General features: G+C 41.9%; 1 protein-coding gene across 1 annotated transcript in view; it reads left to right on the top strand.

Annotated features, from left to right (window-relative positions):
- Positions 1 to 9,560: 9,560 nt before the first annotated feature.
- The window catches only part of EYA2 (EYA transcriptional coactivator and phosphatase 2), a 50,326-nt gene continuing 44,968 nt past the window's right edge, over positions 9,561 to 14,918 (top strand). The window contains exons 1-3 of the mRNA XM_041419262.1: positions 9,561 to 9,676; positions 13,325 to 13,373; positions 13,977 to 14,119. Of these exons, the coding sequence (XP_041275196.1) occupies positions 9,568 to 9,676; positions 13,325 to 13,373; positions 13,977 to 14,119 (301 nt within the window). The 5' untranslated portion in view covers positions 9,561 to 9,567. The remainder of the gene's footprint in view (positions 9,677 to 13,324; positions 13,374 to 13,976; positions 14,120 to 14,918) is intronic.

A 14,918-nucleotide genomic window follows, 5' to 3' on the forward strand; every position in this document is an offset into this window, starting at 1 on the left:
CCAGCTGAGTTGCCAGGGGCAGAGCAGGGAGAAAAGGCCAGATTTTGTGAGTCTCAGACCAGGGTTGGATCTGCTATTTCTCTGTGACAAGAATTAATCTCATTGTGTCCTCGGTGAGGCCTGTTCCCAGGCCTCAGTGAGTGAGCACCACTTTTTCTTGCACACACTTGCCTGTGGATTTTAATAAAAGCGTTACTTCTCAAGTGGCATGAACAAGTATTTTCTAATACATTGATTTTTCTGTGGGAACTTCATGGAATCATGGAATGGGTGGGTTGGAAGAGACCTTAAGGATCATCTTGTTCCAGCCCCCCTGCCACTAGACGAAGTTGCTCACACTCTGAGGCTCGGGGCAGCTTCGTGAATGCTGCATCACCACCTTTTGAATGAGGAGCTTTTGTTAGGATGTGGGTGGTATAAATGTTCTAAATTTTCTGGAAAATGTTTTCCCTTGGCACTTGTTCAGGTAATAGCCAACTTTCACTGCATTAAACTGTGCAGGGATAGAATTCCTGCTGCCCTGCAGCTCCGCTGTGTGAGGTGCTTTCCCTTCCAAGCCCTCTGAAACTTGGGATGATTTGTCTTGTCCTGTTGCATTAAATAGAGTTTCAGGGCAGTTATTACTTGCCTCATTGAATAGTTAGTTTTACAAAAATGATTGCCTAAAAATAGTTTCTCTCATGCCACTGGGCAGGTGTGCCCAAGGCTTCACAGGCAAGCAAGGAAAGCTCTGTTCTCTTATTTGTGATTTTCCACTACTTTTTGAAGCAGATGTTTTTTTCTGTGATGTTCAGTGCTTTATTGTCTCTGCTTCATCCTGGTATGGTAGAGGTGAACTAGTTTCTGGATATTTATTTTTGTTTATGTAATTGCTGTATGTTACAGTATTGATGATGCAAATGTTTTACAAAATGAGGCCCTGCAAACACACACCTGTGATGAGGTTTTTCTTCGTAAGATCAGAGTTTCATGTTCCATCATAGATGCTGCTCTTTACTCACCATGATGTGAGGAGAAAGCAGAAATCTGAGAGGAATAAACTCTATAATTTCATATATATATATATACATATTTGTGTCTTTAGCCCTTATGATTCTGAGGAGGAGTAAAAAATGTAGTTCTTCAAAGTGGAAAGAGGTGCCTGAATAGTGACAATTGTCATGAGCTGGACTCTGCAGCCCTTGGTTTGGGAAGCTCTGACTCTGGAAGCAGTTATTGTGCAGTTATTTATGAAGGGCCTTAATTCTGCAGCTGGAGCTGCTGGAGTGGTTTTCTGCAGTCAGTGCAGCCCTGGCATGCCTGGGGGATCTGAATAGGAAGAGGTGTGATGAAATTAAAAAGCTTGTGAATGTCAAATAGGAATGTGGAAGCTGTAGGAGATTATTTACGTACTTTTCTATGTATGCATGTACATACAATTTTACATTTCAAATTACTGTAGGCTGTAAGCTCATAGTCTTTCTTCATCAGTGTATCCTGTTCTGTGTGGTACTTGCTTGTTCACAGTAAGAAAGCTGAGTAATTTTATGCTTTGGAAAATAATACCTTTGCAAGGGTTGCTCCACTTAGCAAATAGATCCAAGAGACCAAAAAAAAAGGCATAGTGAAAAATTCTACTTTCTCATTTTGACTTAGAATAAGCGAAATACTGTTGTGGAAATTAATTTTAAAAGACCCAGTGACTGCAGCCAATACCATGATGTGTTTCTGGTCAGGCTGCCAGGTTGGAGCTCTGTGGTGTGAATCCCACCATGAGCTCACTCGAATTTTCAGGCTGCCTCTCAGAGTGTGCATCCAGAGTGAACGGTGAAGGTGCTGTGTCCTGGGTGGTTCTATGGGCACTGAATCCCCTTTTCTGTGGGCTGCTCAGCCAGAAAATGCTGCTGCTCCCCCTGCTCTGTCTTCCTTCAGTCTCTCCCATTTTAATTGCAGGAACGGCAGGGGAATCCCAGCCCAGCTCCTGCCCCTTTTCCATCTCAATCTGCTGTGTCTGCAGGGGGCATCAGGAAAACAGCACATGGAGAAGGCAGTAGTGAAGCCCTGCTAGCAGGAGGAAGAACATTTATTTATATGAAGACACCCTAGGTTTTTTTTTCCTGGTTTATTTTTTGTGGTGGGGTTTTTTTGGTTGGTTTTTTTTGGTTGTTTTTGTTTTTGGTTTTTTTTGTTTTGTTTTGTTTTTTTTTTGTTTGGTTTGGTTTGTTTGTTAGTTTGTTTTCTTTTTTAATTAACAGGTCTGAGCCAAAAAAGAAATAGTGTATTTAAAGAAAAAAAGAAAATATATTTAAAGAAAAATCAATGAAAAGCAGACTGGAATAGCAGGTGATGAAGCCTGGTGAAGCAAGTCAATGCTTCTGGAAGTTCAGGACTTCCAGGGAAACAAGGCATGCAATTATTTGTGCCGGTTCCAAGCACTGAAAAATCTTAAGGCTGACTTTCCTTCCAAAAAAGAAAAGAAAAAAAAAAAGTTAATGTGGCTCAAAAAATTCATGAGGCAGGAATTTTCATCTGTTTTTTACTGTCTGGTCTATGGGTTAGAGCAAGACAGAAAACTACCAGTGAAAGTAAAATTTTGATAAAAAAGACTGTCTCATTTAAAGAAAAAAAAAAAAAGACAAAACACAGAAACCATGTGGGGAAAGATTTTAAAGCTGATGGAATACTTTGGTTGTTTTTAAACAATAGTGGTTTCAGAAGTGTGAAAGAATTGGTCTATTTTGTTATTTTTTCTCAGTTATTTTTCTTAAACTTGTTTAGAATTAACACTTTTTTTTTTTTTTAAGAGGAATTTGAAAATCTCAGTGTTAACCCAAGCTATTTTTTTTTCCTTACCTATTACATAACTTTTATCCGGTTTTCTTGGTTTCATCCTCAGCCGGAGGTGACGCGTGCTGGAGGCTCTGTACCCCAGAGTGAGGAGTCCTCTTTCTTTTGTGTCTGAAACAGCCTGGGCAATGATAAATCCAGACAAGTGCTGCTGCTTTTACTGTGCAGTTACATGGGCAAAAAGCAGCTCTCAGGAATACAAACAGCCCAAGGCATCTGCCCTGCAGGTCACCTTGAAAGGAAATCTTGTCACCGAGGCTGTGCTTGGACACCAGCGCTGATGCCAGCCCGGGTTTAACTCCGTGCCTGTTCAGGCTTTTCCTGCCTGCATCCATCTGATGTACTCGTGGGTGAGCTAAGACTCGTGATAAAAGAGAAAATAGGGTCGTGGCTTTCACCTGCTGAAGCATTTCTGAGTTTTGAAATGGAACAAAGAAGCTATTATAGGTGGAGAGAAGAACGGCCAAACAGTGTGGGGAGGAATGTACTGACAGAGGAAATGAAATTACTTTCCTCTGCTTTTGAAATGTGTGGATAAAAGTAGCCAAAGTCTTCAGTGTGGGAGATTCCCTATGATTATACCATGTGGAAGGTGGCTGCAAGACAATACTGTTTTCTTTGCTTATGAATGATTCCTTTATTTTTGTACAGGAGCAAAGTAAAATTGGGAGCAGAATTTTGCTACCAAAAGTCCTGGCAACGCTGCCTAAGCTACTATGCTTCCCATGGAGTTAAAACAGTAGAAGTTTTAATTCCCAATGAAAATTAATGAGGCGTAGCAGGTGCTTTTGAAAATTTTATCCATATGGGGGAAAAAATTAATCTTGTATTTCCTAGAATGAATTAAACCCAAACTTTAGGACTGGGATGGGGTTTGTTTGTTTTCTCTTAATCCGAGAGTGAGAAAGCCACCTTCAGATTTTTCTGCATGTGATTCATTCTGAAATAAAGTGGGGAATCAGACTGTCATCTTTTTAATGATGAGTACCACTGAAATAATTAAGTATTTCTCAGCAATCTGCACCATTTTTTAGGAGGGTTGAAAGATGAAAGTGGTTGATCAACTAATTAAAACCAGATAAAATCACAGAAGCAAGACAAAAATGTTACTCTTGCAATTCTGCTGCAATCTCTGTCTCTACTCCTCCCCTTCCCAGCAGAGCTAAAAGCAGAGGACTTGGCTTGTACCGCTGCTGCCTAGGGCTCTGTGCTGGCATATGCATATGTTTAGGAAGATCTAGTGGTTTAAGCTTGTATTTGGCCTCCATCCAGATACAAGTAAAAATTCTTGAGAAGATCATTGCATGGGATTGTTGCAGGGAGCATAATTTCTGAGAAACTTTGCAATTTCTCACTCCCTTGAAGTACTTGTCCTTTCCACTGTAAGCTCTGGCAGGTTTTTTTGTCTTTTTCACCTGCAGGGCTCCCACCTCTTCAGTTCCTTCACTGGTGGCAGATGCAGAGTTTATTCTCCTTTTTCCCACACCCATGCCAGCTTTCCCCCCTTAGTGTCTTTTACTCCTGACTGTCCTTTCTGTTGCTCAGATGCCCTCCTGCAGACTGCTGTTGTTTTGGGGAAAATGCCCTGCTCTTCCTTGCACATACTCCCTCTGATCCCTCAATCACTCGGCCATTGAGTTTACCCTGGTACCTCATACTACCCAGGTGTCTCGTTTGCTGAAAATGCCCTGGAAGCTCTCCTTTGAACATTTTTTTTTACCGTTTGGGTACATTTTGAAGCCAGAATTCTGTCTTCTCACCCCAGAAATGGAGTAGAGATGAGTAAAAAGTGCAGATTCCCACTGGTTCCACTGGGAGGATGGAAGTGCCCTGAGCTGCCTTTAGTGTGTTGAGGGGAGGATGTTAATAACAAGTGGGAGCAGGCTGAGAGAGGATTGAGGTTCTGCCCGAGCAGCAGAGCTCCAAGCTTTGGAAGGAGACTCCTTGATCTGCTGCTGGTGCCTTCTGGCTTGCCAGCTGTGCTGGGCAAGGTTCCATCTGCCCACAATGCCCTGGTGGTTTCCTCTTCCACCCTCCCAAAAGATGATCCATGGATTTCTCATCACCTTGCACAGCTGATGCCTTGAGAGGCTACCTAGAACAGAGGCTAGGCAGTGTTAAAGGAATAAAGTAGGGATTTATTAAAAGGCCTTCAAAGGATACTCCTTGGGCAGTACAAGAGCCTGGCCATAGCTACAGCCAAGGGGGAAAATGGGTCATGAGTTTTCACACTTTCATAAGTTTTGGTCCATTTCCTTATTGGGGTTAATTGTCCAATTACAGCTGCAGGTAAGAGCCTGGCCATGGCTACAGCCAAGGGGGAAAAATGGGTCATGAGTTTTCACACTTTCATAAGTTTTGGTCCATTTCCTTATTGGGGTTAATTGTCCAATTACAGCTGCAGGTTATGAAGTCCCATCCTCCTCAACTGCTCTCCTCAGTTTGCTGTTGTTTGCACTTTTTGGGCCTGAAGCTGTAATAGTGTCCTTAGTCCTCAGACTGAAAAAGGATTGTTTTGTGTGACTGAGCTGTGAGGAGACCTTGCTAACACTCTGAGTGAAGTTCAGAGTTATGTACTAATGCAGTACAGAATCTGGAAAATCTGAAAGCTCAAAATCAAGGCATCACACCGGTCCCTCCATGGCATTGGACACCCATTTTTGAGCACTTTGCTGGAGAGAGATTAGATCACTCAGGAGTTCTATCTTCAGCACACATTTGGCTGCCTTGACTTGGGGTCTGGAATCACTGCCTTCAAAACATCACAGTAAAAGAACAGGGGGTTTTCCAGTTGCCCCAACACCTCAGTCAAAAATCTGAAACCTTAAATTGTTTAATCTGGCATTCCTAGCTTCATAATGACTGAAAAGGAAGGAAAAAAAAAAAAAAAAAACCAAAAAAAACCAAACAAACAAACAAAAACCCCTTATATTTCTATTTTTTTCATTCCTAAACATTTGAAAAAAGAAAAAGTTTCTGGTTTTGGCAGAGATTTTGTGGGCTAACTTTCAGGGCAAAATACTGGGGTTTGAGTAGGGGATTCTAATGGAAAAGCTGAGCAACAAATTCACACAAGGTTCTTCTTAATTATAGAAGCCAAAAGCTCTTCCAGATGTCTGTCAGCCTGTCAGCCCTGCATGTTAGATGCTGCCATCACTGGTTTTAATAAAAGCTCATATTCAGCAAACTTTATTACTGATTTACTGTACACTGCTAAAGCCAGAAAATGTTTTTTCTCTAAAAAGAAAACAAAGACCTGATATTTTCATCAGTTGCACTCCAGCATGTCATTTACTGTGTTAAATACCAGCCCTGTTCCATTATTTGACTGTTTTCTGTAGCTTGCCGTCATTAAAACTGGAATTTCAGAAACTCTTGTCAAGAAGTCCATAGGCAAGAAATGCACATGAATAAATCAGTAAATGGTGCGTGCAAAACAGGCAAAGCCACTAACAGCACTCATACGTGACATGCACAGCCAGCCAGGCAGTTCTGTGAAAAGTTACCTGTTTGTACATGCAACTAATACAGACTCTAAACTAAAATGAGAGCTGAAAAAGCAGGAAAATACGATGTGACTCGGTGAATACAAAAGTGAACAGAGCAAAACCAGTAGAAAAACCATCAGGCAGAGAGTAGCTAATGAAATCTCTGAACAATGATGTAATTAAAGTGCATTAATCACTATAAAAGATCATTTCCCTTTAAACATCTGCTCCTGTTCACTTGGCAACAGCCTGGGCAGTGTCATGAATGATGGGGGTTTGGATTATGCCGAAGGGCTTGTGTTATCTGAGAAACAAGGTGGAACAGCCCCAGCCTGACAGGATCTGGGGCAGCAGTGCTTTCCCTCAGCTCAGGGATAGCGCTAAGGAAGCAGAGGGAAAAGAAACGAGATGGTGCTCAGAGTGGAAAGGAAAAGCTTGTATAAAATGGAACCCCACTTTCTCAGCCATGCAGGCAAAATTTAATTGGGTGCTAGTGGATTTGAATAAACTAATTCCTTAAATGCTCTGGGAGAGAGCCCCTGCCCACCCTGCTGTTTTCCAGAGAGCCTTAGGAGCCACAGCTCGTACCTTGTTCCGCCCCACTGAGAAGCACCACAAAATTCCCCCTGAGCCCTTTCTCTGTGGCAGCCTGGCTGTGCCAGCAGGAGAGTGCTGGAGAAGCAGCTCTGGCACAAGTTCAGTGTGCAGAAGAGGGGTTGTGACCATCCCTTAGTGCCCTGCAGGCTGTGCTTCGGTACCAGCTGGAGCAGAACTTCCCGCGGTGCTGAGTGACGCCTCTCCTGAGCTGTGCTCTGAGCTGAGTGAGGACTCGTGGATTGCTGTTTCAGCTCTGGGCTGTGTCCCTTGGTAGGGTTTTTTACACCTGCGGACTACTTTTTCGTATCTTTGCACACATCTGCCTCTTTGTTGCGTTTCCACGCCGTTGGTGGCGTGGGCACTGGCACAATTGGTGGCCCTGTGCTTCTGCATTTTCAGTGTGGCTGTATCTAAGGCAGGGAGAGGAGCCAGCTGTGCTCCTCTTACAAGGACACATCTGAAGGTGGAACCCTTTGAGACCCACTGGCAACAAAGGTGCAGCTGCAGAGCAAGGCTGATTTTTATGCTGTTCTGGTTTCCTTAGCAGATCTGTAGCAGGTGGCACTTTGGGACAAAGGGATGACACAAGTGTTGGATCCAGAGCATTTCTACCACACTGGTCATTCATAAGGTTCCCTTCATGGCACGTGCTTGGGAAGCCTTTACCAGCCTCTGGAATTGAGGCTGTGTTGGTGATGAAATACCCACAGCATTTCCAAGGGAGGCAGATCCCACCTGGAGAGAGGAGGATTGGGGTAGTGGACATGGTTATGCCTCTTCATTTCAGCCTGGTTTTGGTAGTTCTGTGAATTCACAGAGGGTTCGTGTTTTTTCTGTCTGGGCAGCTGTCAGGTGAGAAAGTGAAAATGAATTTAGCTTTGGTTTTGCTGTTTAGCTACAGATGAAATGATCTGGTTTGTGCTTGTTCTTAACAATACTTGCCCTCCCTCACAGGGACTCAAAGGCTTTATAAAAGGGATTGGGGAGGTTCAGATAAAAAGTATGTGCTTTTCTGTTTCTCGAAGCTGGTAAAGCCATAGAGGGGTATTTAAACAGAAAATGAAAACAAACCTTGGCTTTTCCCAGAAGCACATAGATTGGTATTGCAGAAGCCTGATGATTTCAGCTCCATGTGCTGCTCTCTTTAACTTTGGGATGTTTTAGATGTGGATTGTTACCAGCCAGGTGCTGCCTGCCTGGTCCAGCTCGGGGAGGTGCCAGCCTGGGAGCAGGGATGTGCCAGCTGCCTTGGCAGCCACATTCAGAGAGGAGAGAAGGGGAGCCTGAACAAGCTGCAGCCAGGATCCACTCAGCACCAGATTCCCTCTCTCCCATCAGCTCCTGCTCAGGTCCTGCTCTGTCCAAGAGCACAGTTATGCTTTCCCCTAATAGCCCTAATTCCACCCAGTGACTTCCAGGGAACTGAACTAAGGTTGTGCTCTGTGTGGCCATGGGAAGCAAAGAATGGCACAGAATCTTTGAGTTCTCTGTTCATCATCTGTTCTGGGCTTGAACCAAAAGCTGCAAGTTTAGTCTTGGAAAATCCAAATAGGTTTCCATTGTGTTGTGTGTATTTAAAAATAAATAAAGACAATTAATTGAGAAATTCAGCTCCAGCTTTCCCTTGCCCTGAAGTGGGTTCTTCAGTTCTAGATGTAGGCAATGGTTGCCCAGGGAGCAAGGGGACAACATGATGGGAGTAAAGGTGTCAAGGAAACCTGCCTTGCAGAGAAGGAATTGTGCAGGTATCAAATGCACCAGACCTTATTGTACTCACCCCATTGTCTTCACCAAAACTTGCAAACCTAGGTATGTAAATCTGTGCACTTAATGACATTTTGTACCCATCCAAAACACCCAACACTTCCAAGGGAAGCAAGCAGGTGAACAGGTGTGTAGCTGCAGGCAGGCACAGGAATTGAAAATGGTGGAACAGGAACAGACCTATTGATTTTATACGTAAGGTCTGGAATAAGGATTCAGTCCTTGTTTCTGGACTGTTTATGTAATGCAGAGGTTGTAAGCTTTCATGGTGGTGTAGGTCATGTGCACACATGAAGAATTGTGTTTTTCTTCAGAGATTAAGGCCTAGATGTCCTAAATTTGAAGTTTTTGGTTGCATCAGAGAAGGTGGCTCATGTCAAAGGGACGGTCCTTGTGTCACTGCCACCTAATGGCCAGGACACTGTAGTGGGGTGCCTGGTTTGGGTGTCCCCTGGAAAACTGATCCTGTCACCAGTACTAACTTTATTACCTTGTAAGACTCCATAATGATCTTAACTGCCCTCAGCTTCATTTTCAGCCTGTTACAGTCTGTTCTGCAGCCTCACTGGACACTGGTGGGTGTATTCTTGCTTTGATGGCATATGAGAGATCTGGAATTTTGTTTTTGTGTGGCAAAATCCTGGAAGAAAGGGAAATCATTAATCAGATGGGTGTAATCTCCAAGGAAGCAAGTACTGCATTTTAATTCAGCATTTCCCTTTGATGAAAACTTTAGTGAATGTTATTATGTGGAATTTATATGAAGCCTGGGTTTAGGTAATCAGCTTTAATATTTATACTCTTAGGGAAAAAAAAAATTGAATCATTAGTAAGCATGCATAATTAATGAATAAATTGTATTTTTCCTTTGTTTTCCTTCAGGTATAAGGAAATGCTAGATCTAGTGATATCACCCAGTCTGACTGTAAATAGAGAGTGCCCTGACAGACTGAAGCTTAACCTTTCTCACATTTATGCCACGGCTCCAGATGACATAGAAGGTAGGCTGCTCTTCTGCTTGCTGTTTGCTGCTTTAACATAAAATATGTGAATATATGTAACCAAAGGGAGCTGGCCACTGCAAGGCCTCTGCTTCTGGCAATTAGTTCTACAGTGTAGAGAGCAACTGAGATTTTTTGAGGGGTTTTTTGTTTGTATACTCGCCAGTTGTGGTTGAATCCTTTAGTTCCACAATGGCTTGAATGCAAATGGAATAGAAATATTTCATATGTAAATATATATCTCTGTATAGTTGGTGCCTGCATTTACACACACGCATGTGTAGATTTTTGCTCCACTGGAAGAACTGCAGGTGTAAACTGTATTTTGTGTAGACCTGGTAGTTTTTGTTGGAGCCCCAGTGGTGATGTGAACGTGAACCCTGGGCTTTGGTGGCTCTGCTGCTGCTGCTGAGGTGGGGCTGTGGGGGCTCCCAGGCCCAGGAATGTATTGAGCAGTCTGAAAACCTCCTGCCAAAGCAGCTCTGTGCCCCAGTTTGCATCGCTCTGAGACCACTGCTGCCATCCCCAAATGGTTAGCCCTGCCGGCCTCTGCTCTGCAGTTTCACATTTGGCAGGTACCAGGCACAAATTCCTTCAGTGGCTGAGGCTCTGATGGAAATTTATCTCCTCCTTCTCCCCCCTGCCCCATCGTACTGTTCAAGTGAAGGAAACAGAAGAATGTTAAATCTGCTAAAAAAATTATTGGCAAGTGATGCAGCTGAACTAGTTCTTGCTAGTACAATCCCAGCTATTGTTTGCTGCGGTCAGGATCTGTCAGCCTTCCTGTTAGAGGGGAGGTAGGAAAAGGCACTGGCTATTATGTTTTAGTAGTATGTTTAACCCTTCATTTATAGGCTCTTGGAAGGCCAGGAGATGTTTTGTTTGCCTGTTTGCTCAGGCATTAGGAATTGCGTGGTTAAATCACGCCCATCGTGGCTGCCTATTTACAAGAGCAGTAGAAGGAATAACAGCCTAAAGGAAACATCCTTTTAAATGGTCCTGTTTGCAGAAAAGATTAGAGCTAGAAATGATTTTTAGGTACATTATTTTGTAGAAGTCTTGGTGCAGGAACTGCTTTTTGTTGTGTGGTATAAATAAGAGCCAACACAGGAGCTACTGTTGGACACCACTTGGCCAGAGACAGCTCACGTTGATTTGTTTCTTATAGAAATATTATGGTGTTTTTTCTACAGAATGATCCCCTGTGCTACCAAGATTGTGCTATTTCCCTTGAAAATACTTGTGGTTAATTTGAAGAACAGGAAAATACTTGTGTGTTTGACAATTCTCAGACTGACAGAGCTCTTAATGTAATAAATGCACACAAATTTATGCTCTGTATTACACATAAAGTATTAAATTTAGCAAGTCTAGTCATGGTACTTACTCATTTAGATGTCCGTGTCGCTGTCTGGTCTGTTGTTTTCATGGGTGCTTGTCATGAGATGTGCAGTTATATCAATATAATTTTCAATATAATTGAAATATTATATATATAATGTATAATTTGCACATTTTGCCTGATCAACTTTGCCTTTTCTTGTCAGTGACAGTGGCATATTCCATATTCACACAGTAAATTCCTACTTGGCATTCTTGGCAAACTTACTTACTCTGTGCCAAAATAAAAATTTGATGCTGTGGTGTTTTTCAAAGAGAAGAGAAATGAAGCTTGTGCTCAAACTGTTCTGCTGGCTTTTTGATGTAAAAGCCATTAAGAATTAAAGAAATGAATTGTAAAATGTCTGTTTCTTAAGTGCAGTTCTCTTTGGTAATGAGAGACAGACAGAAATGGTGTAGTTCTTGTTTTCACAGTCTGAAAATCTGATTTTCTAAACTGTTCTCTTTCAGGTAAGTCAAAGCAAATTTTTCATAGTGAGTTTGAAGGTGACTCAGGTAAGCCCAGTTTTGGTTTTAAACTCAGTCTTTTTTCTGTGGGTGTGTAAGTCAATAGATACGTGTGTATAACATTATCCTTTGTCAATAATACGTGGATTTTTGTAACACTGTCCTTTGTCAGTATTTTAAACTAAACCTCTCTGCCTTTTGCTTGGGAAATAGGTTACTGTACCACATTTTATAGGCACAGAAAGCAAGGTAGGGTTGCAGGTGGGTTTTACTTTTCTAAGGTGTGGGAGTGTTGCAGGGGTGTGAAGAGTCTTTCTGGTTTTGTTTCTGTCAGTGATTAGGGTGATCCTGTTAATGATGATGCATGTAGAGGTTTCACCATTAATTACATAAATTAACGTTCTAAAAAAAGAATGATACCTAGTAATTAATATTTTTAGTAAGGACTCATGATGATGCAATTTTTATTGAAATTTAGTCTAAAAAGTTACCAGATGAAATGGCAGTGTTTTTAAAAATAGTTTCATGTAATCTCCGTGTTACAGCATAAAATGATCAAGCCATGTAAAATGTTGTGAAAAAGGGATGTGTGTGAAAGAACAATTTCAAGAGAGATCTAAATCAGGAAGAGCAAACATTTCAGATGTGAGCATGTTGGATCTTTGTGGTCATTCTGTCCATGTTGACAGCACAAGTTACCCAAACCCATAGAACTGTTTGCATGCATTTAGACTTTATATGCACTTGCATATTTCATTAAATGAAAAATGGTTTAAACGTTTAATTTGCCAGCTGACCAATGTCTGAACAAAGGAAGCTGTGCTGCTTTGGTCACTGGGGGTGGTGGAGAAGCCATGTGCAGGGAGTCTGCTGTGTGCACTGATGCAGCCAGGAGACACAGAGCCTGGCTCAGTTGTGGCTTGTCATTATTGATGATTGTGAGAGTGTTCTGGCATTTGTAGTGCTGAATTAATGACAGCTCCAGCCAGGAACTGAGGAGCAAAGTTTGGATGGCACTGTGGAGGCAACCTGAAAAATGTACATGGTGTTATTTTGGTATGACATTTTTCAGTACAACTTGCAGGTTTTAATTTAGCTTTTTTTGGTTGGTTGGTTTTGGTTTTTTAGTTTTTAATCTGGTAAGTATAAATTTATCTCTAAATAAAGCTGGTAGCACATTTTTCTTTGGTAGTGTTACAGCACACAGTTGTTTGGTCCACTACAAGGCATCTTGCACATATAACTTGTATGATAGGTTTTCTACTGATGTAATTTTTTAATTGCTGGTAGTTCAATAGGGTATGCTATAGTTAACTCAAAAAATTCAAATTAAGGAGATTTATGATGTTGTATTTTTAATATTTACTATTATTTGATATATTTTAATGGACATTAAAGAAAATTAGTCATGGTCTAGGAGAGCACCAAAAAAAGCAAAATATCAAAATGTGCAGTGAGCTTAAATCACTTCAGCAATCATAGTATTGGCTTTTATAGCCTTTAGCATATGAGTCATTGCTTCAAAGCCCAGCTTCATGACTGATATCAGTCCCATGAGAAGAAGAAACTGGTAGTTCAATCAACTGGTATCACTTTCAATTAAAAACTAAATCTATATTTGTTGTTAAGCAGAGAACATATTTCTTACCTACCTCAGTTTGGGAATATTAACTAAAAAATAAAAAGTCTTTTGATTCCTGTATATTTTTCTCAAACCAGCAGTGGTAAAAACAATTGTATCAGCTTGGCCACAGAACTGAACACAATAAAAATCTAAGACCCTTTAATTTTGTTTTCCAGGCAGCAGCAAAGCAGCACCGCAGTGTCCTCTCCATCTGTACACCACAAAGTGAGTGCTCGTGCCAAGTGCTGTAATTTAAAATCCCTGTTCTGCTGAACAGCCATTTTGTGCAGACTCCTGACACCTTAAAAAACATCTGCCCTAAGCCCATCCACCTGTTCCCCCACACGTCTCTGGCACAGGGAAGTAGCTGGTTCTTAATCTTCTTGGATATGGAGTGAAATAAGGTTTGAGGTACTGTGAGCTGTGTTTTTGTACCTCTGTGTATCCAAACCTTATCAGTTTGAATATTGTTGTGTTTATGAGTAACCACAGAGGGGATGTGTAGAAATGTCTGAGGTTTCCCATCTCACTCACTCGTTCGGCAAACTCAAAATGAAACATGAAAAATCAGTGTTGATTTTATTTTATTTTTTTAACTTGCATGTATTTTGCACTGTCTTAAAGTCGCCATGCATTTAGGTGGCTTAATCTGATAGTTCATAAAACAAACTTCTGCTTCAGTTCTCTCAATGCCAAGTTCCCAAAATATTCAGCATCCTGTGTTGAACGTTATTTTAGCGAGGTGTCTAGAACTGTTCTGCTTGTGCTCTCGAAGATCATGTGCAGTAACTATTGCCTTAAACCCTTCTGTTTTCTTGTTCTGAATAGACATTATCCCCATTTAGTGACGGTCCCGTCCTTCCCCACCATGGCAGCCTATGGACAGGCTCAGTACAGCACGGGAATCCAGCAGGCTGCTGCCTACACTGCCTATCCCCCCCCGGGGCAGCCCTACGGAATCCCCTCCTACAGTGAGTACCCCACAGTCCTGGTGCCTGGGAGGACATCATCCTCCTGCTGCTGGCAAAATTGATTGGGAGTCTTTTAAGTTTTACACTGAAGTGTCATTTGAGTCTCAGCAACGTTGTCTTCTTAGGCTTAGAGGAAAGTCTGACTTCAAATGTTGAGTTTCCTTTGAACTATATGAGCTTTACACCTATCAGCTCATCATATCACGGGTTATGTTTCTGCAAACTAGGTAAGTTTGGAGCCAGTCAGTAGTAGACTATGAGAAATTCAGCTTCAGTAGGATGTGCCACTTCTGAGTAATAGCTCGTGAGTGTTCCCACGATCCACTGTCAAGACAAAGTACAGTAAATATGATAATTATGAAAAGTACACTTTGCCATCCTTGATTCTTCATGAAGTCTCAATAACACAAGCTACTTTGAGAAAATTTCTGTGTATATTATTACAGAAGAACCAAAATGCAGAGCAGAATAAGGGTGAGATGTTACAGATTACCTTGGTTTTGGAAGACAGTTTGTGTTTAAATGGGCATTTATTGGCTATATGTTCAGTCAACATTTCTAACCCCAGTCAGCTTTATTCCCTGCTTTTCTGCACAACCTTACCAACAGCTGTGGGGAGACAGTGCTGGGCAGGAGCAGCTGGGGGATTCTCACAGGGAGCTAAATAAACCAGCACTCCTGACAGAGGAATGCCTGCTAAACCAAGCCTTAAGTGTCCTCAAGCTCTGCGTGGGGATACTGAGCTCTTGAGGAAGCTGAAAGTTCTTTCCACTCCTAAAGACCAAAGAGATGTTGCTCT

Source organism: Onychostruthus taczanowskii, unplaced genomic scaffold, assembly GCF_017590055.1.
Source record: "Onychostruthus taczanowskii isolate IOZ18803 unplaced genomic scaffold, ASM1759005v1 scaffold60, whole genome shotgun sequence".
Lineage (NCBI taxonomy): Eukaryota > Metazoa > Chordata > Aves > Passeriformes > Passeridae > Onychostruthus > Onychostruthus taczanowskii.